Source organism: Elgaria multicarinata, chromosome 2 (genome assembly GCF_023053635.1).
Source record: "Elgaria multicarinata webbii isolate HBS135686 ecotype San Diego chromosome 2, rElgMul1.1.pri, whole genome shotgun sequence".
NCBI lineage: Eukaryota > Metazoa > Chordata > Lepidosauria > Squamata > Anguidae > Elgaria > Elgaria multicarinata.
Genome location: NC_086172.1, coordinates 43,176,540 through 43,203,445, shown reverse-complemented (window position 1 = coordinate 43,203,445; position 26,906 = coordinate 43,176,540). Strand labels below are relative to the sequence as shown.

General features: G+C 41.2%; 1 protein-coding gene across 1 annotated transcript; it reads left to right on the top strand.

Moving 5' to 3' along the window:
* Nucleotides 1-3,509: 3,509 nt before the first annotated feature.
* Nucleotides 3,510-26,154, top strand: GORASP2 (golgi reassembly stacking protein 2). The gene is made up of 10 exons (XM_063116400.1): nucleotides 3,510-3,685; nucleotides 13,771-13,851; nucleotides 15,325-15,528; nucleotides 16,839-16,925; nucleotides 17,342-17,472; nucleotides 18,185-18,317; nucleotides 18,734-18,854; nucleotides 20,282-20,359; nucleotides 22,344-22,454; nucleotides 25,254-26,154. Exons 1-10 carry the CDS (start codon nucleotides 3,623-3,625, stop codon nucleotides 25,613-25,615), a joined length of 1,371 nt encoding a protein of 456 aa, XP_062972470.1. The 5' UTR covers nucleotides 3,510-3,622; the 3' UTR covers nucleotides 25,616-26,154.
* The last annotated feature ends 752 nt before the right edge of the window (nucleotides 26,155-26,906 follow it).

The following is a 26,906-nucleotide window of genomic DNA, read 5'->3' as shown; positions in this document are numbered from 1 at the left end:
CCATTGCATATGTTTTGAGTTATGTAAGGTCTTTTATAAGAAAGGCTCATAGGACTGATCTTCAGGTCTTAGAAGCAAAGCTCCATATAGTATTCACATGTAATGCATTATTCTGTGGCCTTTTTCCATCTCAGACTGTGGGTGCTACTAGACAGACAACTCCCAGTGCTACCAATCCAAAAACGTTGTGCAGCTATTTTGTCTATTGTAGAAAGAAAAAAGATGGAAAGAGCAGTGGGAAAATATGGGACAGCAACAAATGAAAGATGATGATGTAAAATTCTGTGAATGAGGCAGGAAGATTGCACAATAAAAGTCCCATCTGGAAGAATCTTGCATTAGTTTCAACAGAAGTTTTCCTTTGGCAACACTGGCTTGAACTGTCATTATTGATTTGGGTGTTTATCATTCAACCAATTTTAGATTTTAAAATGTTTGAGCTGCACTTAACAGTCACAAGCATGAGAAGATTAATGACATCCAACCTATGTAATTCCACCAGTGTTTTGATTTAATAAAATAAAATACATTTTCTCTTTTTTACTTATATTATTTTACGCCACTTTTTAACTCATTTTTATTTTACCGTGCAATCCTATCCATGTCTACTCAGAAGTCCCATTGAGTCCAATGGGGCATACTCCCAGGTAAGTAGATCTAGGATTGCATTCTTAATGACCTCTTATTTTTTATTGTAAGCCATCCTGACAATGGCGTTGAAGGGCAGGGTACACACCTTAATAATAAATAAACAAATAATTTTCACAAACACTTCTATTTTTACAACGACCCCTACACATAGTATATTAACTCACCAGAGATAACAAAGAACTTTAATTCAGTGGTTGTTCTGTATTGGGTCCTCATATATATGGTGACCATATGAAAAGGAGAGCAGGGCTCCTGTATCTTTAACAGTTGTATAGAAAAAGGAATTTCAGCAGGTGTCATTTGTATGCATGCAGCACCTGGTGAAATTCCCTCTTCATCACAACAGCTAACGCAGCAGGAGCCCTGCCCTCTTTTGTATCTGGTCACTCTAGTATAGTTCCTGCAGCTTTAACTGTTGTGATGAAGAGGGAATTTCACCAGGTGCTACATGCATACAAATGACACCTGAAATTCCCCTTTCAATACAACTGTTAAAGATAATGGAGCCCTGTTCTTCTTTTCATATGGTCACCCTATTCATACATTAATTTTCCTCCATCTGTTTTTATAAAATAAGTGGAGTAAAATTAATGTAACACCAATTTTTATATTAGCAAGCACATGCATTTTTATTCCCATCTTAGCTCCAGAAAATTGGGATGCTTCCCTGTAGCCCTTATACAAATTATTTACTAGAGCAATTGCCATAATGTCTCTCTCTAAACAGCACTAAGTCAGTAAATGAGCAGCTCCCCTTTCCCCTAGAGTCTCAAACCCTAATATTTTTATATTTTTAGCCACTCTTCAACTAAGAGTCTCAGAGCAGATTACATTAATAAAACCATATGCCTTAATAGATATCAAGCATTGAACACTAATATGAGGCAGAGCAGGGTGCATGACGAAAGCCATCCCCATACAGTCTGTTCCAAGCTGAACTGGAAGTTGGGCAACTGTTAGGCAGGCTCTCAGGAGCCCGGTTCTTCAGGAAAACAGGGCCCGCCAGCGTTGCCTAGAGTGACGCTGGGGAAGAGGATGCCCAGAGAGTCATTACGGCATGTCTTCTTACCCCGCAGGATTGTTGGAAGGACAGCAAGGTTAAAGCCTCTCTCCGCCCAGTGAATATTAGCAGGACTTTAACATCGTTGGTAGGGGGGCGAGGTTAAAGCTTCTCCCAGACCCTTCGATAAAATTCATGGAAGATAAAGCTAACAATGGCTACTAGTTCCGATGGTCAGAGGCAATATGCCTATGTTCACCACTTACTGGGGAGCACAAGCAGGAGCGTGATATTGCACTCATGTTCCCACAGGCAGCTGCTGGTTGATCACTGTGTGAACAGTGTTGGGCTGGATGGACCCTTGGTCTAATCCAGCTGGGCTTTTCTTATGTTCTTATGATCCCCAACCCACCGCGGCAATCAACAGTGACCTAATCACTAGTGCCCCCAGTGATTATCCATACTGGTCCATAGCAGGGGTATTGGAGACTAAACCCACCCACCCCTAGTGTCCTGATCCAAATTGGGGCCCTACACCTACTCTAGAGTAAAAATGAAACAGTACTTTAAAGTAATGTCTGTTTTAGTCCTTACTTACAAATAAGTGGTGTACTTTAGCTACAATCCTGCAATATTTACCTGAGAGTAAGCCTCATTGAACTCAATGGGACTTTTATTTATTTACTTGAAATATTCCTTGGACGCCTTTCAGGGCAAAAGCCCTCCCAAGGCGGTATACAACAATGAAACTTAAATAATAAAAACAGATGTGATATAAATAGTAAAAAGAGCAACAGCAGCAAACATTTTTTAAAAAAACAGACACCAGCATAAAAGAAAGCAGCAGGTAACTGCAGCTACAACCCAGTCTACTAAAACATAATTAGGGGAAAGCCAGGGGAAAGCAGTAGGTTTTCAGAGACATCTTAAAATCCTGAGATGATGGGCCTGGCAGACCCTCTCCCCCATGGCAGCTTAATCCAGAGGTGTGGGGCCACTGCAGAAAAGGCTCTCTCATGTGGACACCAGCCTAACTGCACACATGCAAAGGGCATGGCTGGGATTGAAATGCTGGTAGTGCAACCTCTTTTGATAGATAAGAGCCTTCCTCCACCTGGTGCCCTCCAGATACTTTGAACTACAACTCCGAGCATTCCTGATTATTGGCCATGTTGGCTGGGGCAGATGGGCGTTTAAGTCCAAAACATCTGGAGGGCACCAGGTTGGGGAAGGCAGATGTGCCGTATGTTCTTCTAAGTTTGGCTTGGGCTGTCTTGCTGTTTGTTTTGCATTGTTTTCTGAGTGAAGATTTTGCTCAGACCTTTTTTTCTTTCTTTCTTTTTTTAAAGGATAGATTCTGCGCTGCGGGAGGAGTAATTACGGTGGACGCCGCTGCCCAGTCATTACCGCGGAACCTTCCTTCAACGAAGCCCTTTCCCCTCTTGCACCGCCAGGTAGCAGCACACACCACTCCACAAGCGGAGCCGTGCGACGCGACGCTCCGACACTTAGTCCCGCACGGGCTACCGTAGAAACGTCCGCCACGCGTTGCTATGCATGTATGTGCGCGCGCACGTGTGTGTTTTTGTCTGTGTGTGTGTGTGTGTGTGTGTGTGTGTGTGTTTTAAAAGCTGATTCTCCTTCCGCCTTATTCAACCGTCCCACAAGTCGGTGCGCGCGAGGCTGTCTTCCTTCCTCTCTTTCGTTTGCCATCGTGGCCTTGGCCCAGCAGGTGGCGCTGTCGGGCGGGTTGCCAGCCACGGAGGCCCTTCTGTTTCCTAGCTTCCTGCGCACCGGGCGCCCGGACCCGACGGAGTGCCACGTCCTTAGTGTGGCGGCGCTGAGGAGGAAGGCGAGGGCGAGGGCGAGGGCGGGGTGCGCGCGCGCGCGTGTGTGCGTGTGTTCGGGTGCGCGCGCGCGAGAAGCTGCCGCCGCCGCCGCCGCCGCCACCGCCACCGCTGGGCCTGAGCCATGGGCTCGTCGCAGAGCGTGGAGATCCCCGGCGGGGGCACCGAAGGCTATCACGTCCTGCGAGTAAGCAGCTGAGTCGGAGCCGGGGGCAAGGGGTGTACACGGGGACTCATGCTTGTGCGAGAAGGGGCTGCGCGCTTTGAGGGAGAGTCGGACGCGGCTGGGTTTGGGGCCTGGCTGGTTGGTCGTGGGAAGAAGAAACGCGAGTGCGTGTGCGTGCAGGGTCGCTTTCGTGTGTCCTAGGGAGCGGTGAAGCGGGATGCTTCCTTGCCTTCGTTGCTTCCTTCCTTCCCACCCAGCCACCCTCGAGAAAACTCTTCTGCCAAAGCCTTGCCAGAGCTATGGGGATGAAAAGGGACGTGTCCTTTGCAAATTGTCAGTTGAAAAGGAAGCTGTGGCCTTTTGGCAGCTTGCCTGGTCCAGAGCCTCCTCGATGTCATCCCTTCTGCCTGCCCCTGGTCCCTGTATTGAGTGTACTGCTTTGGGTTGGGTGGGCAGCAGCCCCACGTGACAGGTGTATTTATGCTTCACACTTACTCTCCCACCACAGTGTGGATAAGCAGTGTGGTGCCTGTGAACACAAATGTACCGCTGGACACTTTTCTTGGCACCCAACAAGATGCCCTATCCTTCCCACTTTTTTTATTATTTCACTTAACACATTTCTTTACCTGCTGCTGGGATTGCCATGAAATAGGTTTCTGTTAGTGCTAAAAACCGAAAGCTGTGAGTTCAAAGTAGTTGGTTACTGTGTTGGGGCTCTGATCCCAACCCTGCCTTGTACTCAGTCTTTGGGGCAGGTTACTTGTCCAATTGCCATGCCTTCCATGGCAGCAATTTTGTGCTGGTGTCAAATGTGCTCTTGGCCCAAGAAAATCGCTTACCCCTGCACCACAGTGTTAAGCTGTCCCTTAGTGAAATGCAAAATGGTCGAAAGAGGTGATGTTTGAAGTGTAAGCGACCTTGATTTGAGTTCATGTGAAAAAACTCTGGTTGGTGCCCTCCAGATAGGTTGGACTGCAACTCCCATCATTCTCAGCTAGCATGGCCCATGCTGGCTGGGAATTATAGGAGTTGCAGTCCAAACAATCTGGAGAGTGCCAGGTTGGAGAAGGCTGATACCATGACTTAGCCGTTTCTGCAGCAACCAGTGCAGTGTGCCTTCCTTGTTTTAAGGAGCATCTACCATTTTAAGTAACTTCTAAAGGTGAGCTATTATATAATAAACCAATACAAGCATCCTATTGTAGTGTAAAGTAAGGAATACTGTCACTTCATATCTGTCATTGTATTATTAAAGAGTGCTTCTCAATTTTTAGAAAAGTCAACAGTGGAGGTTTCTAACTTCATTTTTCCTGAAAGTTGAAATTTTGATTAACTTGGATATAATTGCCAAAACAATGTTCATAATTTTTGGGTTACATTTTGATCTCAGTATGTTCTCTTATAAACAATGGAATCCTAAAAGAAATTTATTGTCTGGTTGAGTTATCTGAATAATTTTCATTACACTTTGTTCAAAACATTTTGAACAAAGTGTATTGAACATTTTCAATACACTTTGTTCAAAGCATCATTTCCTAAAGTAGGAAATGATGCTGATTTCAGCTCTGTGTGAAAACTTACACTTGAGTGAAGTTTGTTTATAGATCCCGTTTTTTAGGTTTTGATCCTGGGATTATTCTTCATTTGATTGAAATAATTCCTGTGTCAGTGTGACTAGTTGAAAGGGAGATAGGAATCTTCTGTAACTTGCTTTTTCAGGGGCTTGGGGCAAGAAATATAAAATACGTTGTTCCAGACCTAATAAATACCAGGTAAACTAATCACACTGTCATCTATAGCAACTTCATTTAACTTCAAAGCAATCGCCTCAGAGAAAGTTGCTTGCTGTCAGCTTCTACTTTGTGTATGAAGTTATATAGCAACTTTGTGTAGTGCATACATAGAGTTTTATTTTTGTGCGCCAGAACGTTTTCAGACATGGCTATAAGCCCAAGAGCATGCTGATGGGTACGTAGGAGAGGGCCTTCTCGGTGGCTGCTCCAAGGCTCTGGAACTCCCTTCCCAGGGAGGCTAGGCTGGCTTCCTCTGTGCTACAGTTTCAGAGGCAGGCAAAAAAAATTTTGTTTCAACAGATTTTTGGAATTATACTGGACCCGTGTAAAGTATTGGATCCCCCTCCCTTTTAACCTGTTACAGTTTTTAATTTTTTAAAAACATGTTTTTAAAATTTACTGTAGGTTTAATTCTATTTTAACTTTTGTAATTTATATGTTTTAATTGTACGTGTTTTAATCTTGTAAACCGCCTTGAGTCCCAGTACTGGGAAAAAGGCAGGATATAAATAAATAATAATTTCCTGAGTTTCATATAAGAGTGTCCTCAGTTTCAGAAAAGAAGTGTGTTGAAAAACTGGAACAAATTTAAAGGAATGTCTTAGTACTATAGAAAGAATATTTGGGGCACAATCCTATGAAGATAATTGGCAGACATTGCCAGGCGGCTGAGTGCAGAGGCAGTCTTTGCTTCCTCACTTTAACCACCCTGCATTTTTGCTAGACAGGTGATTTTGTCCATCTAACAGCAGCGTTTGAGAGGGAGAGAGGAGGCTGGGTCAGCCATAGGAAATGACTTATGGCTGCCGCCCCAGTCTCCTCTCTGCCCCCAGGAACACCCCCTTTTCCTATCTCCACACTTTATTTCTGAATGTGGAGACATAGCCAGAAACGTGCTGGCAATGAGGGATAGTGGGTGGAGAGTGAGGTTTCTGGGCTGGGAGGTTGCACCCGGAAACCAAACAATCCTATATCCACCAAATGCGGTCTGGGGGGACGGGGACACATAGGATTGCTCCCTTGTTGTATTTACTTCAGTCAGTTTATACCTCAACTTCCTTTTGAAGACAACCAAGACAGGTAACAATATAACATCAAAGAAAGAATCTAAAAAATAAGCAAAATAAAATTGAAAACAGTATCAGTAAAGCAAATGTACAACATGTATATTCTTAATACCTTATATAATATTATAAGGGAGGGAATAGAATAAACTTTCAACAACGTGTGGGCTTCACTTTTCCTGTTTTGCTTAGTTTTTTAAGAGTTTAGACACCTCAAAGCCTGTAATTTGTCAAAAGAAACTGTGGCTCAGCATTGAGTCAGAGTTTTGAAAGCTGCTTCTTAATTACAGCAGTGATTTCTTGAATGTATTTGAGCGGGGTCATTTCCCCCCCCCCTCCAGATCCATTTCCATCTAAATTGTATGTTAATGAACACAGAGTGACTGAAATAGTTTTTTCAAGTAGTAAAGATTTGTTTTATAGAAAATTAATACCTAAGAATCTGTAGTGGAAACCTTCGTCACAATAGATGTCAAGTATGTGATTGGGTTCGCATGGACCCATGGGCCATTTTAGAGTTGTGGATGATTTAGTAGTCATGTCCAACAACCCATCCTCACTAGGTTCACACAACATGACAAGTCACACACACATGCCATCCCTTGTATATGCAAAATGACAGCTAGTGCAGGTGAATTAATCCACAATGGCTTGTCATGAGGTGCAAACAGGTCCAATGTGATATAGTGGGTAGGATACCCTAGGTTCATATACTTAACTATGAACTCCAAAGCCAAGCCTCTTATGTTACTACCTAATCCATATTGCAATCTAAAGTGTTAGAAATATCTCTTATAACTTTGCCTTTGAACCCTTGAGATAGTAAGAAGCAATCTAAATATGATGTTTGAATCTTGTTGGTTATAATTCTTTGTTGAGCTTCATACTTTATAATGCATTATTTTAGCAAAATATTATTTATAGTACTTCTGATAGTCATCTGATATAATTTTGTTATGGATATTTTTTGTTCAAGTTGTTCTTAGTCACTTTTTCTGCTGTTAAACAAGAAGGCTTTATGCAGTTCATTTCTTGTTTTCTTTAATTCATATACCAAAGCTAAATGCACTTTATTGCAAGATTTTGCAGGACCCAGATTTTTTTTTATCCCTGCTTGTTGTATTTGTACAGATACTGTTCCCCAATGTGAAGATGTGTGTTAAAATGTGGACAGTAAATTATGAGTTGATGCTGTGTCTGACATTTTGGGTTTTGATTGTCAACACCTCCTTTTGAATAAGATGTTGGATGTTCACCAAACTGCTGTTGTCCCAGTCTTGCTTAAGAAATCTTCATGTGGATTCATTAGCCAGCTACCACCTTGTGATTTCTGGGGCATGCGGAGGACACAACATTTGAACATGTTTTGGAACTTGGTCTATCCTCAACTAACGTTGGTTGGGCCTCTGACAATAGGCTTAATTTGTTTTACCTGATGCTGAGATTTTTTCCTTGTCAGTGCGTTTTGGTTGGAAGTTGACAGTAACTGAATGGACCTTTGCTTGGTTTCACTGACTGAAATGTTGATATCTTGGTAGAACTTGGAAGGGATTCGTCTGCCTGCACTTAACTGCTGGTATATACAGGACAGTCAGGTACTAAAAGGTAGTGAAAGGCGGTTACTTGTAATCACTGTAATACTTTGCAGTTCAGCGTTCATTGTTAGATATTTGTTAGGTTGCTGAATGAGATTGTTGGTTAATTGATAGTTAATGCCATCAATTCACTCTACTTTTCCTTCTCATCTTAACTTGGTCCAGTAGCTTCAGTTTTTACACTGGCACTCATAAGGATAGTGTATCAAGCTGCTATTATGAATTGGTGGGATAGAGTTCAGTAGAATTGATGGGATAGAGTTCCATCCATACTATCATTTGTGTCCCAGCTTCCTTTTGAACAAGTTGCTAATTTCCTCCTTTACAGCCATAGATCACTGAGGACATATATATATAAGAATTTTTCCTGGAGGTCCTCCAAAGCCTGAACTTGAACATTGCAAGATGTTTTATTAGGCAAGGTAAAGAAAGCAGGGGGGAAGAATTATGTTGACCTCAATGGGAACTGATCTGGAGTAGGTGGTTGCAGAATATTTAGCTGTATGACATCTCAAGCTGTATGACTACTGAAAGTATGATATACAATGTTAGAATGTTTTTAGGATGTTTTATTTATTTATTTATTACATTTTTATACCACCCAATAGCTGGAGCTCTCTGGGCGGTTCACAAATACATGTTTTAATCATGTATGCTGTGTTTTTAATCAGTTTGAATGTGTTTTATATTCATTGCTGTTCCCCACCTCGATCCAAGTGGAGAGGCGGGTAAAAAATAAATGATGATGATGATGTTGATGATGATTTATATGTGTTCTGTATTCCGCAAATAGAATTGTAAAACAGCCTGATGTCCTCATAATAATTTGCTCATTATGTTAGTTAAAAATTAATATGTGCATTTGGTATTGATCTTCTCATTATTTACAGTAGGAAAAATACACTGGCTAAAACTATTTGCATGTTGAATAATTTTCTTCATACTGGGGAGATTTAGAAATAAGCACATCAACGTAAGAGTTTTTTAATTTTATTTTTTCTTATCACCTGTTCTATTACAGCTAGTCTAGAATGAATGGTTATAAAATAACCTGAAACAATTGACTATCTGTACTTGGGGAAAAGAATCACTGCTCAGTATAGGTGATATAGGTGATTTATTTATTTTTAACCATTGGTTCAATTCACTTACAAAGCTCTTTCTCCTGAAAAATAGGTTGTGTCTGAAGGAAGTTCAATGGAAATCTGTACTATTTAATATAAAATATCAGACAGAAGCACAATCAATTTTAATAGAGCAAACTGAAGAATTGCCTTTAATGCAGATAGTATGCTGAAACATTTTATTGTATTGGGTCTCTACTGAATTGCAAAAAAAATCTCTATTTCAGCATTTTGCAGCTGATAAACTGGTTGACACTTCGCAAGCTTCTGTGTAAAAACCCTTTTAAACTTTGCTGTTTCAAGGTGCTGTGCAATAGTAATTCCAGCTAGTTGAATTAAGCCCTAGTTTTTCACACTCTTGATGCTTGCAGTTAGCCATCTAAAACTGTAACTTTGCAATTTTGAAATTAATTAGTCTGCCTTCTGAGAAAATGCCTTTAAGACAGACTTGCAAATAAGTCCAGTTAAGTTACTGAACTGCTTGTGTAATCTAGGCTCAAACCACATTGAATTGCACTTTCCCAGTTGAAACATAACAGAAGCACTGGCTTAATAAACACCGGAAGCCTTGCATTAAGGTACACCTTAGTTGTTAAGCTACATTAAGGTACACCATGCCACCATTTCCTCTAACCGTAAACCTAGTTGAGTGCTTATCAGTTTGGAAATTAATTAAGACCATCCCAGAACAAGGTAGTGGCTTCTCCTTAATTGGGGGCGGGGACTTCCTATGTATACAGAAGTATGAGTTTGTAAACTTAAAACAAACAATTTAAAAGCCCAAAAATATCCTGACAGGTACCTGTGAATTTTCAGGATGTATGTAATTTGGAAGATAGAGGGTAAGAAGAGAAAACTGGAAGTGGGGAGGGGAATTTTACTGTCCAACGCCTTAACAACTTATAATCCATGACCTGATTTTCAGGATGACTTTCAGCCACTATGGTTTGCTGTGGTGTTCCACAGCCAGACCCTTGCTCATAAGCTTGATCATGTCAACCCACCCATTAAGTGTCCTAGTGGGGATATTAGGGGATGTGTAACATGACTTGGAAAAAGCACCTTGCCTCCCTGCTGTATACAGAAATGTTTCAAGAGAAAGGAAAGGGAAAAGGACACATTTTTCCGTTACCACTCCCCAGACACCCCCTTACTCTGCTATATAGCAATAAGTTCTATATAGGACAGCAGAGGGAGAAAAGTATATCTTTTTCCTTCCCTCCTGAAACTCCCTTGTCTTTCCAAGAGGCCTACATGACACTACAAGGTTCCTGTTCCAGGGTGGCTGGACCCTTAAACAGGAACATTCCCTTTTATTTATTAAAAGGTTTTCTATCCTGCCTTTCCAAATATATGGCCATGGCTCTTAATATCAGTAAGGGACTGGGGATAGACTGAATCATCTTGTTGAAGGTATACTTGTTGACTCCTAAACTTTAAAGCAGATGTGAAAAGTTAGCTAGCTGTATGGTAAAGATCCTGGTAGTTATTTATGCTGCTCCAAGCCTTTGCCCTACAAAACTTTATATTTCTGAGGTTTGTCTGTATGCTACTGCAGAAGGAGGAATAATCTACTTGATAATTTATGAATTAAGGGTTTAGATATGATTGCTGCGCATGTAATTAGGCTAAAGATGCCTGCTACATATATACTTTAATTTGGCGTGCTCTCCTGACCATCGGTTGAAGATATTTTACTGTTTGCTTTGTTCAAGTTAAGAGTAAGTTTTCTGAGAAGCACGCAAGAGTTTTCTAATGATCAGGATGTATGTAAAAACTACTAATGAAGATTTGGGAGTGGTTGTATTTTAAAAAAGAGATCATCATTAAAAAAAAATATTGTAGGATTTGTGTGTGTTTAAGTTCCTGGCCCTTATGTTGATAGGCTTGAATATGTCTGAGGAAATTTCAGGACCCAGAGAAGAGACTGAGCAGAATTAATATTGCCCCATGTAGCTCTTTGGTTCCCCTTATGACTAGTTGAAACAGAATAAATTATGCATTGAGGAAATACAGGTCACAGAATTCAGTTTTTCTTGGTTCAGAATTTGGGTTTTTCTGTAGCAATGCAAGCTTTATTGTTTAGTCACAGACGGGTTGTTTAAGCTGTCTCCGAGCAACATGCTTTAAAAAAAAAAATTGCGGAAGATGCTCTCGTCAGATATTCAGCAGAAATACTTCTCTGTGCAATAAAAAAGATGTAGTGTCTGAAATATAAGTGAGAGCTATTGTGAGCAAGCACCTGTCACTTTGGCAAGGCATTAACTGTGAAGGGGCGTCTGCACAATGGCTTAGATGCAGCTGTGCATGAGCTACTGCTCTTCCCATGTTCCCAGGTAGAAGCGTGTATGAATGAACTGCTTGATGCTGCGCAATAAATATTGGGAGTAGAACTGACCCAAAATGGAAGGGTGCATTTTGTGAACAATTCCCCCTTAGAAATCTTTTGGGGAGATTCTTTCATGGGGGAGGTGGCACTGCAAAGAAAAGTTGCACCCTCAGCATGTGCTCAGGAACACCGTGGCCCCATTCCGCATGCCTGGCATACAGGTCACTGTTGTGTCCCATTGAGAATCTCTTTTCATCTCTGATTGGCTTCAGATTCAGCCCCCTTTTAAAATCAAAATAGCGCTTTCCCCTAAAGTCCTCCTTCCTACTACGAGTGGTGCTATAATGCAGACAATCAAATTTGACTGACAATTTCTGAGCAAGGGCACACAAACCAGAGCAGAAAAGTTAACCTTTTGTTCATCTTTCAGCAAACATTCACTTGACATAGAGGTTCAGCCCTAATTAAGTTCAGTATTTTGCCAAACTGTTCTCAGTCTTGTCTCTGGAATTGCTACTGCTTCACTAAACTAATACTATAAAATCTCTCTTGACATGCACAAGTCAGCTAGAAGCCAGCACCAGAAATTATTTAGGCCTATCTTTGCTCTTGATTATCCTACTTCCTAGTCCCTGAACAACCACCACCCCAGATCACCTCTAGTTCCTGTGCTATTACAACTATCTATTCCAGATAAAATTGAAATGTTATGGGATAGAACGGTTTCTGCAATCTGTAGTGTGGCTGTCGGCATACACCATGCCTAACTTTTATATGCTACGTTTGCATTACTTGAATTCACAATAGTAGAAATATTTTTCACAGGGCAAGATGTTGTATAGGATGAAGGAAGAGGCTCATTATAGGCTAGGTTCAGACAACACAATAACCCTCCCTCAAGGGAGTCGTTGAACCATGGGTTGTTGTTGAAATATGGGTTATTGTGTTGCTTGAACCCAGCCGCAATAAGTCATGGTAAACAATCCACAGTTCACAACCCAACAGCAAACCATGGGTTCTCTTCAGGGGTTGCTTGTGGTTAACAAACCATGAGTTGTTAGAGTGGCTGGGTTCAGACAATGGGCCTGTTCAGACAACACGCTAAGCCATGGTTAAGCCACTAGACCGTTTTGCAGGAAATGGTTAGTGGGCAAGTTTAAACTGTGATTATGTAGCCAGCATGGTTAGGAATGGTTCACACATCATGCTAAGCTGTAAGGTTTAGCTTAAAATGCTTAACCACCATGGTTTAGTGTGTCGTCTGAACAGTGTCAATAAGATAACCCACATTTCAACAACCCACACTGAACTCATACTCAACCCTTGACAACCCACACTGAACTCATACTCAACCCTTGAGTGTGAGTTATCGTGTTGTCTGATCCCAGTCAATGACTTGATTTGCACATAATGCTAACCCATGGTTTATTTTACCAATGAGTGTTGAATTCTGGGTTGTTATGATGTGCCAACACAGCTGCACTAACAAACCATGGTTCGTTAAGCACAAACAACCCAGAAACTCTATAGTGCTGTAAAGGCATTTGTGATGGAGGAAGTGGGTAAAGGAGAAGGTAGACAAACAACTCAGGGATTGAGAAAACAAAGCAGGGTTCGTTCAATCACTTCCTAGACAAACTCTTGTTAGGGGAAAAAAACCATGGGTTAAGTAAACCATAAGTTAGTATTCTGTGCAAACCAGTTCAGTGAGAACTGGATTTCAAAGGCCATAGTACATGAGCTGCTATCTCCAGTGTGGCTGGTTGGATTTACTGAAATTAGTCTGATGCCAATAGGGATCTACAAATTTTGGCAGGGCTTGGTAACCAATCGTTTCCTAGGTGCCAGCAAAAGCTAGATTTCTTGTTTCCTCCTTCCTTGAGGCAAAGTATATCCTGTTTTTACTGCCTGCCTATAAAGACAATTTTAAAAGGGGAAGAGTGGCAGACGTCTGTATTTGTAGCAACCTTTCCCCCCCTTACTCAGCAATAACTCCCAGCACAAGATTCAACCTGCTACCATTTTGAAATATGTATTCCTTTGTTGCCATTGGCTCTTTAAAAGTTTATTTCTCTTGTCATATACTGGTGTCTTTGACTGCAGTTATGGACCCGTGTGTGGGAATTTTAGACTAAGCATAAGTTATCAAACCCATTGTATCATCTCCCTAATTTTTCATGCAATGTTTGTTCTTATAGGTGCAAGAAAATTCACCAGGACATAGAGCTGGATTAGAGCCATTCTTTGACTTTATTGTTTCTATTAACAATTCAAGACTGGTAAGTTAATTCCTGAAAGGTTTTGTGGGTGTCAGACTTTTGAGATGGGTGTCTGAGAACCAAAATTTAAATCTCTTAAATTTACAGCCTAGTATTCACATATGATTGCTAACATATTTTAAAATTAGATTTCTACAATGATGTCATGCTGGATTTAGACCTGCCCAGGGGGTGGGGGGAGATTCTCTTTTCACAATTAAAAAGAGGGTCATGATCTGCTCAGAAATATTTTGAGAGAGGTGCAAATTACATTAGCTGTTTTAGTCTCTCCATGGCTATTTTGAGTAGCCAAAGGAAAAGTGCCACTTCAGGCATAGATTCCTCAGACATGAGATTTCTGCTGATGGATCAGTGCTGAAAGAAGAAATGATTGGTCTCTGTGTTCAGCTGTGGTCCTGCCCTAGCATCTATTGCATGAGTATGTTAGGCCAAAGTGGAGAGGGATGATTACAAGGCCATGGCCCGTCTGGATTTTTCCGTGCTTTTGAGAGAGAGAAGTTCAGAACAGAAGTACCCAGGTTAATTTCCCCTGTATCTGTGAAAGATGGATGAAGAAGCAGGGAAGTTGAGGTGAAGGATATTGGGCATAGTTGGTAGGGGGGAAATCTATGTCAGCAGAACAGAGATGGATGGAATATTATTTGCAGTGTTACCTAGGACACCATCCTTCTTTAAGGAATGTAAAACTAAGAGTGTCTTGGGAGGTATCAGACATTCAAGTTGGCCTCTTTCTCTTTTGAATATATGATATTCCACCATCTTTAATGTAAACCATACAGATACACTAATATCCACCTTGAAAACTGGGGGGGGGGGGGGGAAATGTTAGATCCACACTAAGTTGCCCTTGGTTCCCATTGAAATCAGTGGGAGTTCAACTAACTTAGTCTAGATCCACTCTAATATTTTTGTTGTCTTAAATTCAACTTTTGTGGTATTTTTTCTGGGTCAAGCTCAGAACATGAAGTTGAAAGCTGGAATTTAAAAATATTAAGGAGACTGAAATACATGAAAAGGCCTCTTAACTATAAGTATTGGTGTGCGTTTTTTAATGTGGGTGCTTAATACTTGTAACATTCTAACCTTTTGCACTGGGCACCTTGCGAGGACTATATGACATGTTCCTGGTTCCAAATTCCGTTAACTATAAAGCATGCAAAAATGACCTGACATTTCAGTTCTAACCATTTGCGCTACCATGTTTCCTGAGGTATTACAGCATGTTCCAGTTGCACAAACATATCATCATGTTTGATGACATTGTGCTAGTTTATTAGTTGGCACACTGCTTTAGTAAGTAGGGATTCTTATACCTAAATAGTTAGTCTTGACTTCTAGTGTGTATGAAAAAAATCCAGTTCAGATTTCATCTCTCATTTGTCTATAAACGGCTTTGAAATGCGTATAAGCTACTGCAGTGGTGAACAAAATTGCAAATGAACTCTGAAAACAATGCCTCTACACCTTTCCTAGAATAAAGACAATGACACACTCAAGGACCTGTTGAAAGCAAATGTGGAAAAGCCTGTCAAGATGCTGGTTTACAGCAGCAAAACTTTGGAGCTCCGAGAGACATCAGTAACGCCCAGCAACATGTGGGGTGGGCAAGGCCTGCTGGGAGTGAGCATTCGTTTTTGCAGTTTTGATGGGGCCAATGAGAATGTCTGGCATGTTCTGGTAAGTGGAAACTTCCAAAGGGTTTTCTTAGTGGAGAAAATAATTTGCTATAGATCTGGGTGCGCAACTCCTTCTGCCTTAATTGGGACGATTTGCACAGGGTTGGGATTGGAGCGATCCAGTTGGAGCATATCTTATACAAGCCCCAAATCAGGGCTTGGGAGCCTTTTTCAGTCTAAGGACCAGATTGCCACCAGGAAATATCCCAGGGGCCACATGCCAGCATTGGGCATGACCACAGCCTGAATGGGTATGGCCATCTCATTCTCACACACAGTTCACCAAATGCACATACACCATCCATGCCATATGTTCTCGTTCGTTCTCTCTCTCTCCCCCTCTCTCTCGTATGCATGTGGAGACACACATACCCTTCTAAACTCCCTCCTTCCAGTTGATCCATGCAGATCAGCTGAAGAGGGGTTATTTCTCAGTGCTGAGCAGGAAAAATATATCTGATCAGCTGTTGATCAAAGGTGAGAGGGCTGGGCCTGGAGAAGAAGCTGGCGGGCTGAAGTTTCCCCATGCCTACCCCAAATTAATTTGAAATTTCATGCAGGTTTCACCTGCTTTAGTGGTTGATATAGGAATAATTCTCTTTGAATCATATCCATTTCCTTTATCCCACTTTGTTCATTGAGTGAAATTCTGGGCCAGTAAAACCAACAGGATTTTTATCATCCCAGTTCAATGCATGTCTATGTCCAACGAATAGTGTCTATGCTGAAATGAGGTTTCCATTTGCGGCCCTGGTGGGTAAAAGCTTCTGTGCAGGAGCTGCAGATCGCGTTCAGCAACACAGGATTGCATTAAATGGAGTCTATTATTACCTTATATGGGATCCCCCATGCAACAGTGATTGCACAGGCATTCACCTTTGTGTACCTGTGTGCACACACAGCCTTCAGTTGCTTCTCTGTATTTGGGATAACTTTTTATATTTTGCATATTTCCTTTGCTAAGGAAATCTCTAGAAAACACGTTGAGTCGTGTTGGCTAACCGGTTGAGAAATGGGGACAGATCTGTGACTGGTGCAGTTCTAGAATATTTAATAAGGTATTTTATAAAACAATAATGCTTCAGCACAAAATCGCTTAATACATAGGTTGATTTTGTTGCACCCTCCCATGCCCAAAGGGGCATTATTAACTTATGAGCCAGGGGTTGTCCAGGGAGTTACGATGGAAAGATGGCTGGGGAAAAGGAGCAGGAGACCACAAAACCATGTGTTTGATTGGGAGCTATGGTTGTTGCCTTTAATTTTTCTCACTTAGTCAAACTACTTCTCAATTTTATGTCTTGAAACTAGGAAGTTGAACCAAATTCTCCTGCTGCACTCGCAGGTCTTAGACCTCATAGTGACTACATAATTGGCGCAGATACTGTCATGAATGAGGTAAATGCTTATTTCATTTATTACAGAACCAGGACTGGGACTATGCTAACCCTAAGTAATTTGTTACTCAGGATGTTTTAAAGAATTGCTTTGTGGCAGGCATCATAGAGCTTTGTTTTTGTGTAGATAAACATAACTTGAACTCAAAATTTGCTATTCAGTGTAATTGGATAGAGCTAATGCAAACTACTAAGAAGGTTCATTTTATGACTTCTTAACTTTCCATGTCTTTATTTTCGTATTTATACTGAAATAAAATGAGCTAACCTCTCCTGCAATAAGTGGTTCAGTTCCGAACTTCAGGAGACAATTTATTACTTCTTATCTTAAAAGGGCTGTATTAAACCTGGATTATTGAAGTGCCAGCTTATGCATATTGTGAGTCACTTAAAAATATCCTTTTTTCCCCCCTTCAGTCTGAAGATTTATTCTCCCTTATTGAAACCCATGAAAGCAAACCATTAAAACTTTACGTATACAACACAGACACTGATAATTGTCGGGAAGTGGTTATTACCCCAAACTCTTCCTGGGGTGGAGATGGAAGGTAAAGTAACTTTTTATTCAAGTATAATATTAGTCGGCCTGTGTCACCAGGCACTATTTCTGGATTAGTCCCACACAGCTAGACTTGTATTAAAGGACTGGTCTGATACTGAAGGGATGCTTGGACATTTGCTGGTCGTAGTGTATACAGCTTCAAGCCCTGGGGTACCTGAACAATTGCCACCTTCCCCATTAACCTGCCTATGCGTGAAGAATTGTGTCAGAGGCCCTTCTCCAGATTCCCCTGCCATCTGAGATTAGGCAATGGATGACTGGAAATAGGGTGCCTTAACTATGGGGAATCTCTTCCCCAGGGCTCTTAAAATGGTACCTAACTTGAGAAGCTTTAGGCTAAGAGTTTTTATTTACCCAGTTGACCTTAGCTGCTGCTTTCCTGTAATATTCTAAGTTGTTTTCTCTCTTTCTCTGCCAGTTTTCTTTTAAATAGTAGCTCTACTGTCTTGTTTTTATGCTTTTCTAAGCTGCTGTGGAAGCTTAGGTTCAAAACTGAGGCTTTAAAAATGAAACATTGATGTCCAAGTGGCACATACATGCCGTATACTAGCTTTATAAGTGAAGGAAAAGTACTGTTGGTTGAATCCTGATAATGCAAAATAATAGACTTCTGAAAAGGAGACTCTTTGGCAAAAGACCTATGATGAATTGTTTGTTTCTGGGGTAGTCTAATTCTTTTTATGTTTCTGATTTAAAAGCCTAGGTTGTGGCATTGGATATGGATACTTGCATCGAATACCTACGCGCCCTTTTGAAGAGGGAAAGAAAATTTCTCTTCCAGGACAGTTGTCTAATACATCTATTAGTCCACTCAAAGATGGCTTTACAGAAGTAAGATAGAATGCTTTTGGGGAGTGGGAATGTAACTTATACCCTGATCCTAACCACTTGTGTCAGAGCATCCCTGCAGCTGCTGCACAGTGTACTGACAAAGGGGTGGGAGCAAAGAGATCAGGATCTACTAATAGATTTCTGGATGTTTTGCAGTATATCACCAAGGTTTTCGGACTCCTTGTTTAACAAGAGCAACAACAAAATGACACACACACCCCCAAGTGGATCCTACAAGCATGAAGTCTTCCCTGTAGCCTCCCCTGTACTGAAAAAATTGCATGTCCCTTTCTGACTTTTTATTTGATGGTGCTGTTTTAGGGATGGATCGTTACTGAGAGCTTTATTCTGTTTATTTCACTGTTTCAAATGCCACGGAAGCAGCAGTTCTTAAATATCGCATTGTTTTCAATCAGGTTCAGCTCTCTTCAGTGAATCCCCCACCCTCATTACCACCTGGAACTACAGGAACTGAGCAGAGCCTGGCTGAGCTTTCCATCAACTCAGCGCCTGCGGTCACCAACGTGCTCAATACAGGTTTGACTTCTTACGTAGCAGCGTTAGCAAGTGAAGATATGTCTAATGCTAGTTACTCTGTTTTCTAAGTGTTATTTGATCAGTGGGCAAAAGACAGGGGCTCATTAACCTTTGTGCTGCCTCACTGCCAAGTGGGGCTTTATTGGAGATAAGGGAGTTTGAAGTTCTATTCAGTCCACGGCCCGCAGAATGGCCCTGTTCTTAACACTGGTTGGGACCCTTACTTCCAAGAGTGGAGTACCACTGAAAGGTCAGGACTTCCCCCCCCCCCACTCTCCCTTCCTGCTACAGCCCCTTAAGCCACCATTAATCTGGTCCTGTGGGTTGGGGGGATCTGCTGAAAGAAAGAATACTGCTTCCTGCCAAAACACTTAAGAGGTGTCGTGGCATAGGTATGAGTGGCTGGGTGTGTGTTTTGGATGTGTGCCTCCCAAAGAGAGCAAAAGGATTTGAGTCAGACCAACTGATTTCTTGAATCCCCTGAAAACCAAGGCCTCTAAAAGAAAGTAGAGGTTCTTACGTTTTTCCTTTATCCTAAGGGCAACGTATGATCTACAATATATTCTTATAAGTGGGAGCTGCAACAAAATGTTGGTGCGTAGGGTCTCTGCGTTTCATTTACGTGGGCTCTTCTCTAGAATGCTCCTTTCCATTCCCTCTTGCTACCTGTTTATTCTTTGAGGTTCATCAGATGCGTTTTTTATCGCACACTCACTACTGCCCACTACTGTGTCCTTTAGACGATGTCATCTGCCTCCCACGCACTTCCTGCTCCTTCCGCTTGTTTTTCAGTCACAAAATAGACCCCTTTTAATCCAACTTTTTTAAAATAAACGGAACGTGCTCTGACAGTGGTTCTCAACCTTCCTAATGCCGCAACCCTTTAATACAGTTCCTCATGTTGTGGTGACCCCCAACCATAAAATTATTTTCGTTCTTCTCTACACGATCCATTGTCATGGGATGGTTTGCTAATGAAAATAATACGTAACAATAGCTTTAATAATACAAAAGATGATACATGACATAGTTCAGTCAATACAGTTTCCTAAGACCATCGGAAATATGTGTTTTCCGATGGTCTTAGGCGACCCCTGTGAAAGGGTCGTTCGACCCCCAAAGGGGTCCCGACCCACAGGTTGAGAACCGCTGTGCTATGATCTCCTGCTGTGTGCAGGAAAAGCTGGGCGATACAAACACCCCCTAAATGGGCCACGTGGCCTTCGTTTACTTCTTCTTTCCCCTCCGGGAAGAAAGAGGAAGTAATGAGGGACAGAAGCAGGGGCAGAGAAGCAACAGTAATGAAATGCGGTTTTCCTCTGTGTGGTGATGTTCTTTCTTTCTTGGCCAGATAGACATGTAGTTTTGCCTGTTATGTTCAAAATGGCATACGGTATTAAATGAAAGATGGTATTCTTTTCCATTAGGTGTTCCCACGGTACCTTTATTGCCTCCCCAAGCAAGTCAGGCCCTTCCTCCAGTTAACCCAGCAGGTACATCACCAGGTAAAGTGTTAACAACCTGAATGAGAAACTTTAAATGTACAACAGCCAAAAACACAAAAGGGATATTTTTCAAGGGGAGGCAGAGTATGAAACCTCTTTCTGTTATAATTACTTCAAAATTGACGGTGTGTATCATGCAGTTGTTAATTTTGTCAGTGCTCCAATTGTGTACTTTTTCAGATTATATCTCCTATAATGTATTTTTTACTGTAGTGCATCTTCACATGCTTAACCTGGAGATAAAGGGACTCTAATTAGTGTTAGTGATACACACAATATGAGTTCTCTTAAGCACAGCCCCACCAATTTCATATTGGTACACACCAACTGATAAGTTAAAGTCTCAGTAGCTCTTATTTTTAAACAATTACAAATCGCAGTTCTCATAGGGGTCTAGTATAAGAGTCAGGCTTTTAGGAATACTTCTAATTCTGCTTTTAACTTGCTTCTCAGCTTAAGTTTCCAATAATACATGTATTTAAAAACTGAATTCATAAAAGATAAATTCCTGTTAAAACTCACTAGAAAATAAAACAACATAAAAGTTGTATACACTCCCCAAGAAAACAGCAATCAAGACAGAATATATTCCAATAACATGTAATTATAAAACAATATTGACAGACAATGTAAAAACACTTCTCCAGAATGGAATTCGGCCCTGAGGCTGAAAGAGATCCCGTGCTCCCGCACAAGAAGGAGTTAGTGTGGAGGAGACCCTGGACTAGGTTCAGAAGGTGTCCAAGCCTGTATATGGAGCAGCTGCATTTTGATCAATGGTCTGTGGTGCATCCCAGGCACAGTAATATGTTGAAGTGATATTTACTACTTTTAATATTGCGTTGCACAAGGTGCAGGTCACACAATGAATTGGGCCTAGTTGTGAGACTATTGGGTGTCAAAAATGCTTAGATGACAGTGGCTTCTGTTGAAGGTGCTGTATTGAATGCATGTAGTAATGCAGCCGGTTAAGCGAGAAGAGCCAGTGTGGTATAGTGGCTAAAGTGTTGGACTGGGAGTTGGGAGATGCGGGTTCTAGTCCCCACTTATTTATTTATTTAATTTATATACTGCCCCATAGCCGAAGCTCTCTGGGCGGTTTACAAAAGTTAAAAACTGAACATTGAAAAGTATACAAAATTTAAAACGATCAAAAATATAAAAACAGTATAAAAAACTGTTAGCCATGGAGACCCATTGGGTGACTTTGGGCCAGTCACAGACTCTCGGCCCAGCCTACCTCACAGGGTGGTTGTTGTGAGGATAAAATGGAGAGAAAGAGGATTATGTGCACTGCCTTGGGTTCCTTGGAGGCAAAGAGGCAGGATATAAATGCAATAATAAATAAAATAAATAAACAAATATTACTATTGGCAGATTTTTCCAGTTGACAGAGAACACTTTGGGAAACATTTTCTCCTTGCCACTGCTCAATATCGCTGTTTGACCTGTGTGCAAATATTTTTTTGAAAGCCACAGGGAAAACTGGATCCCTGACATCAGTATGATATCCACAAGGACTTACCTAGCAAAAAAAAATATGCCCAGTCAATAGCTGTTTCCCTTGTAGACAGACTGCTCCTGACAAATACTATGACAGCCCTTGATCCAGAGGTAGACATTTGCTGTTTCTCTGTGTTTGTAATCATTGGATGATTGGCACTGTCAACTCTATCCGTACTGCTCATCTGTTCAGGAAAGGCATGGGGCACTCAGTCCAGCCCCTCACACAGACACGTGGTCCCTTGCAAGGATTGGCACTGCCAAGCTAAAAATGTTCAGCCTCTGATGTTTCCTGATCCAGCGGTGAATGCATGTGCTAGAGATGCTTCCTTGGGCACATCGGGGATTGTTGGATGAGAGCACAGATTCCTCATCCAGTATATATGGCTGATTTGTTGAGCTTTTCAAAAATTTAATATCTATACTGTATTTGGCTTTTAACTTCTTATCCTCCTCCCCAAATTACTTCTTTTTTTTTTAGGACTGATGCCTTTACCTGCTGGACTTCCCAATCTCGGTAATATTCCAAACCTGAATTTACCTGCCCCACACTTAATTGCTGGTCCTGGAGTAGCAGACATTGGACATCCTGGTATGTTTCTGCAGATTTCTAGATTGGCTTCAGATAAACCGTATCTAACCTGTACAATCCACTGGTATACGTGGATTTTATGTAATCTGTACATGAACTGAAAAATACAGTGAGTCAGTCATTCAGTTGCTTGCTCAAAGTAGTATGGACTTTGTGTCGTGACACAATAGGAAATATGTCTGTATGTGTGCTGTCTGCAGGGGACGTGAAAAGCAGGAAGTGGCATTGGGCACAGAACTCAGCTTCTTGAGAATTTCAGCTTTCATTTTTAAAACAGAGCAAGTTTTTAGTGGTTATGCTTGAAAGTGTACAGACATTGGGTTGGCTCCAGTGTGTTTCTTCTGTGAATGGAAGGGCTCCTTCTGTTGGCAGAAGGGACTGAGAGCCAGTGGAGACTCCCCCTAGAGGAAGAAAGAGGGAGACAATTTTTGCTGATTCCTCCTTTCCCCAGCCAGCACCATTTCCACAGTTCTGGAACGTTCCCCAGCCTTTCAGTGCCGGATTTCAGGAGGCACAGGGAGCTGTGCAGAAGGAGGAATTAGAGAAACTCACCTCCCTTGGTCTTCCAGAGAAAGTGCCATGTGAACAGAGTTCTGCTGATTGGAACTCTGGATTCAAACCAATCCCTGCTGAAATCCCAGAGCTGCAAGAGTGACTAAACAACGGTTTCAGTGGTTGTATGCAGAAGTTCATTGCACTGTGTAGTGCTTTGCCCTCCCTGCGACAATCAACCCCAGAATAAATAATGTTAAATAGTTTTTTTAAAATTGCCACTGAATGTGTGCATGTTTTAGTCCTGAGTACTCATGGCCTGAATATAGTAACAACCTGAAAACCTGGCTTGGAACAGAGGCAAACTGGAACAACAAAACACATGCAAACCTCATATGTTCATAATTCTTACTATAAATCACCAGGCCTGGCTTTAGGCTCTAAAATGGTCAGAATTATGACTTTACTCTGTAAGGAGGAGGGGGGTTATTCTGTAACTTTTTTTAATTGTTCTTTAATGTGTTGTTTTATTATCTTATTTATTTATTTATTGCATTTTTATACCGCCCAATAGCCGATGCTCCCTGGGTTGTTCAGAAAAACTAAAACCATTCAAAGTATAAAACAAACAGTATAAAAACATGATATAAATTTTAATTTTAATTGTGTCTGTAAGGTACCTTGAGTGCCATTTTTGGTACAAAGGCAGGGTAAATAATCTAAGGCAAGATTACCATCAGGATAAAAGTATATGGCAAAAAGTCAAACTAGACTTATGACACTGAATAAACAGTTAATACTACATATTTGGTGAGCATAGAATAGAAAGTAATGTTAAGTAGAATATAGCTCCTGTTTCAAATAATGGAATTGGTGGTAGCCGGGGTGGGGTGGGGATTGAAAAGGACCAGGGAGTGGGAAATCGCTTAAATTGGACAAGGTGGTGACTCTTCCTCCTGCAAACGTACCAGTTCAACCAGTTTTACTAAATGCAAATACAGTAAGATCCACAACCTCTGCATTATGTTGTGGCAGAAATATGAATCGCCTTTGCTTTCTATCCATTCTCTTGAAACCTTCTTGAGAACATATTGGGTGAATCCAGCGAGTTATGGGCACAGGACAATAAAGGCACTTGCACTTTTCTTACCCATGTTTGCTAGCGCTTGCTCATTCATTTGTACCCCATGAGTTGCAAAAGGGAATGGGATTACTGTTTGTATGAGAAATGTGTTCAAATATGGTTGAGGGATTCTTATATGTAGTGTCTGCAAGGGGGAAATGATTGTTTCATTTGCAAAAGCCAGTTTCTTTATGTGGAACTGATGCTGGATTTTGACTGCAGTCTTTGGCTGTGTTCAGACATCACAATAGTCAACAGTGGGGTAATTATCAACTCAGCAGCTGTTTATCTAAGGGGTACTCTCCACACAACATGATAATAACGAACCATTGTGTGGATTAGGATCAGCGTTGACTGAGTTGACTCACTCATCCCCCCCACCTCAGACCTCCCACTAGTATCTGATCAGCCATTGTTGCCGAAAATCTATCCTGCCAGCTGGACGATAGCAGCAGCCACCGCTTTGACTGCTCTTGCCTTGAGATTCTGTGGCTGACGAAATAACCGATGCTGCTGTCCACACAACACGATAACCAATGATGGTTCAAATAGCCAACTCTGCACAGCATTGGTTATTTGAGTTGCTTATTTCAGCCAAATAACCAACTGCTGGTTGAAAAACGCCCTCCACACAACACAATAACCCATGGTGGGTTAAATAACCAACCATCAACCATTTAAACCACCAGTCTTTGTAGTACTTGGTGGACACTGTTTGGTATGAGATGTCACCATCTTTACATAGCATGGCTGATACTTAGCTTAATATAGTGGCTAGGAAACTAAACAGTGAACCAGTAAGACCTTGGTGCAGATTTCATATTAATAGCCTTAAGTTAGACCTTGTAGTTTGTGTGAATGCACCTGCACCACTTCCAGCATCTCATCTGTAGTGTGGGGGCTGATACTGACCTATATTGTTGTAAGGCTTACTGATATGTGGGGAGTGCTTTGACACTGCTATGTGAAATATACATGCAAAGTATTATTATTTAGAATACTTCAGCCCTCTAGACTAAGAAAGAATGCATCTACTTTAGGGTGGATTCCTGCATTGAGGAGGGGGTTGAACTCGATGGCCTTGTAGGCCCCTTCCAACTCTGCTATTCTATGATTCTATGATACATATACACAGTCTACTGTTAATGTGATGTGTTTCGTGTTTTTTCTCTGAATGTTCTTAGGTTTTCCACCACTTCTTCCCTTGCCTCCAATAAATCTCTCTGGAATCACTCCTCTGACACCAGAATTTCTTGCACAGTTTCCATTGGTTACTGAGGGGTCCACTCTACCTACAAATCTGCTTGCCTCTGCTCCTCAGGTGAGCACCCTACCTGGTAATCTTGGCACTGCTGTAAGTGTGGAACAAACCTCTTCATTCATCCTGGATACTGCTGTTCCTCCTTCCATTACTACAACTACTACAACTTCCAGTCCTCCCACTGCCAAGCCATCTGCTCCTGAAGACAGGGGAGATGGATCAACCACATTCAATGAAAAACCAGCATCCTTGGTCACAGATATAGCTGCTTCTGAATCATCATAACTTCAGCTGATTGGTTGAATTGGGCTTGGTGTATTTATTCAGCTATGGGATAATATTAAAAAAAAATGCAAACTATCATTAATTTCATGCTAGTTTGTATTTTGCTGTTAGGATTCCTGTAAATATACTGAGAGTGACTTAAGGGTCTGGGATTTTTACAACAGGCTTGATGCAGAGCAGGATAAAGGGGAGGAAGTGCTTATATTTAAAACAAACAAGAAAGAAAGAAAGAAAATATCAAGGTAGAATATGCAGACTTCCAACTGCCAAATTTTGAGGTATTTTTTTAAATCAAACCTGAATTCAGTAGGCCTCCTTGCTTACTTCCCTCCGCCCCCTCATGTTTTGCTTCTGTTAGAAATGAAGAAGAAGTTCATGCTTGTGGCATTTGAAACACATATTTCTTGTACTTTGCAAGAATTAGAATCTCGGTGATACATTGTGAGGGCGGGAAGTGTTTACTTTTGCCCAAGTTGTACATTTTAGCACTATAAAGACCTTCAAACTAAAACTGTTTTATTAAAAAAAATAAATTCGGAGTGTGTCTTGTCAATTCAGTATCATTTTAAAATCTGCCTGTATGCAGATATTTCTGTTGAACTTATGCCTTTCTTTACCTGAATTTAACCACTGCTGCTTTGCTTTATGAGCCCACTGTTGAAAAGCATTTTGAAGAAATCAAAAAGGAAACAAACCTATTAACATTGACATAGCTCAAAAGCAGAAGGGTGAAACGTTTGACTTTTTTGTAAATCGAGTTGTATGGAAAGAGTTTACGTAATGGCAATAAATTCTGAGAATTTTTTTCTTGTGACATAAAATGAGCACTTCATTAAATTAGAACATAAGAAATTATACAAATGTAACAAACTTCACTTAGTGGGCAAGGACTACTCACTGTATCCTAGTCCTGTATCCTAGGCCATCCAACATGGAACGCGGCTTCTGTTAAAAGCTTTATAGGCGATTGAACCAAGGGTCCAAAAATTGTGTCTGAGTTGCCAAACATTGCTTTCCAGCAGCAAAAAGGAAGTTTAGGATTGCAGCTGTGAACTGATTGCTAGGCAATAAATAGATATTACTGCGTTTAAAAAAATTAAGTAGCCAAATAGATGGCTTTTCTTTCGCCCTTTTGTATGCAGAATAAATCAGTCTTGTAGTTCTTCATACAAATGTTAAAGATGCCCTTTATATGGAATGTAGGTAAGATTTCTTAGTTCCACCTATCCAGAAATTGCCAAACTGTTCTGCTTCTCCTCCAACAGATCTCCTGCTTCAGCTCTTTCAGGGT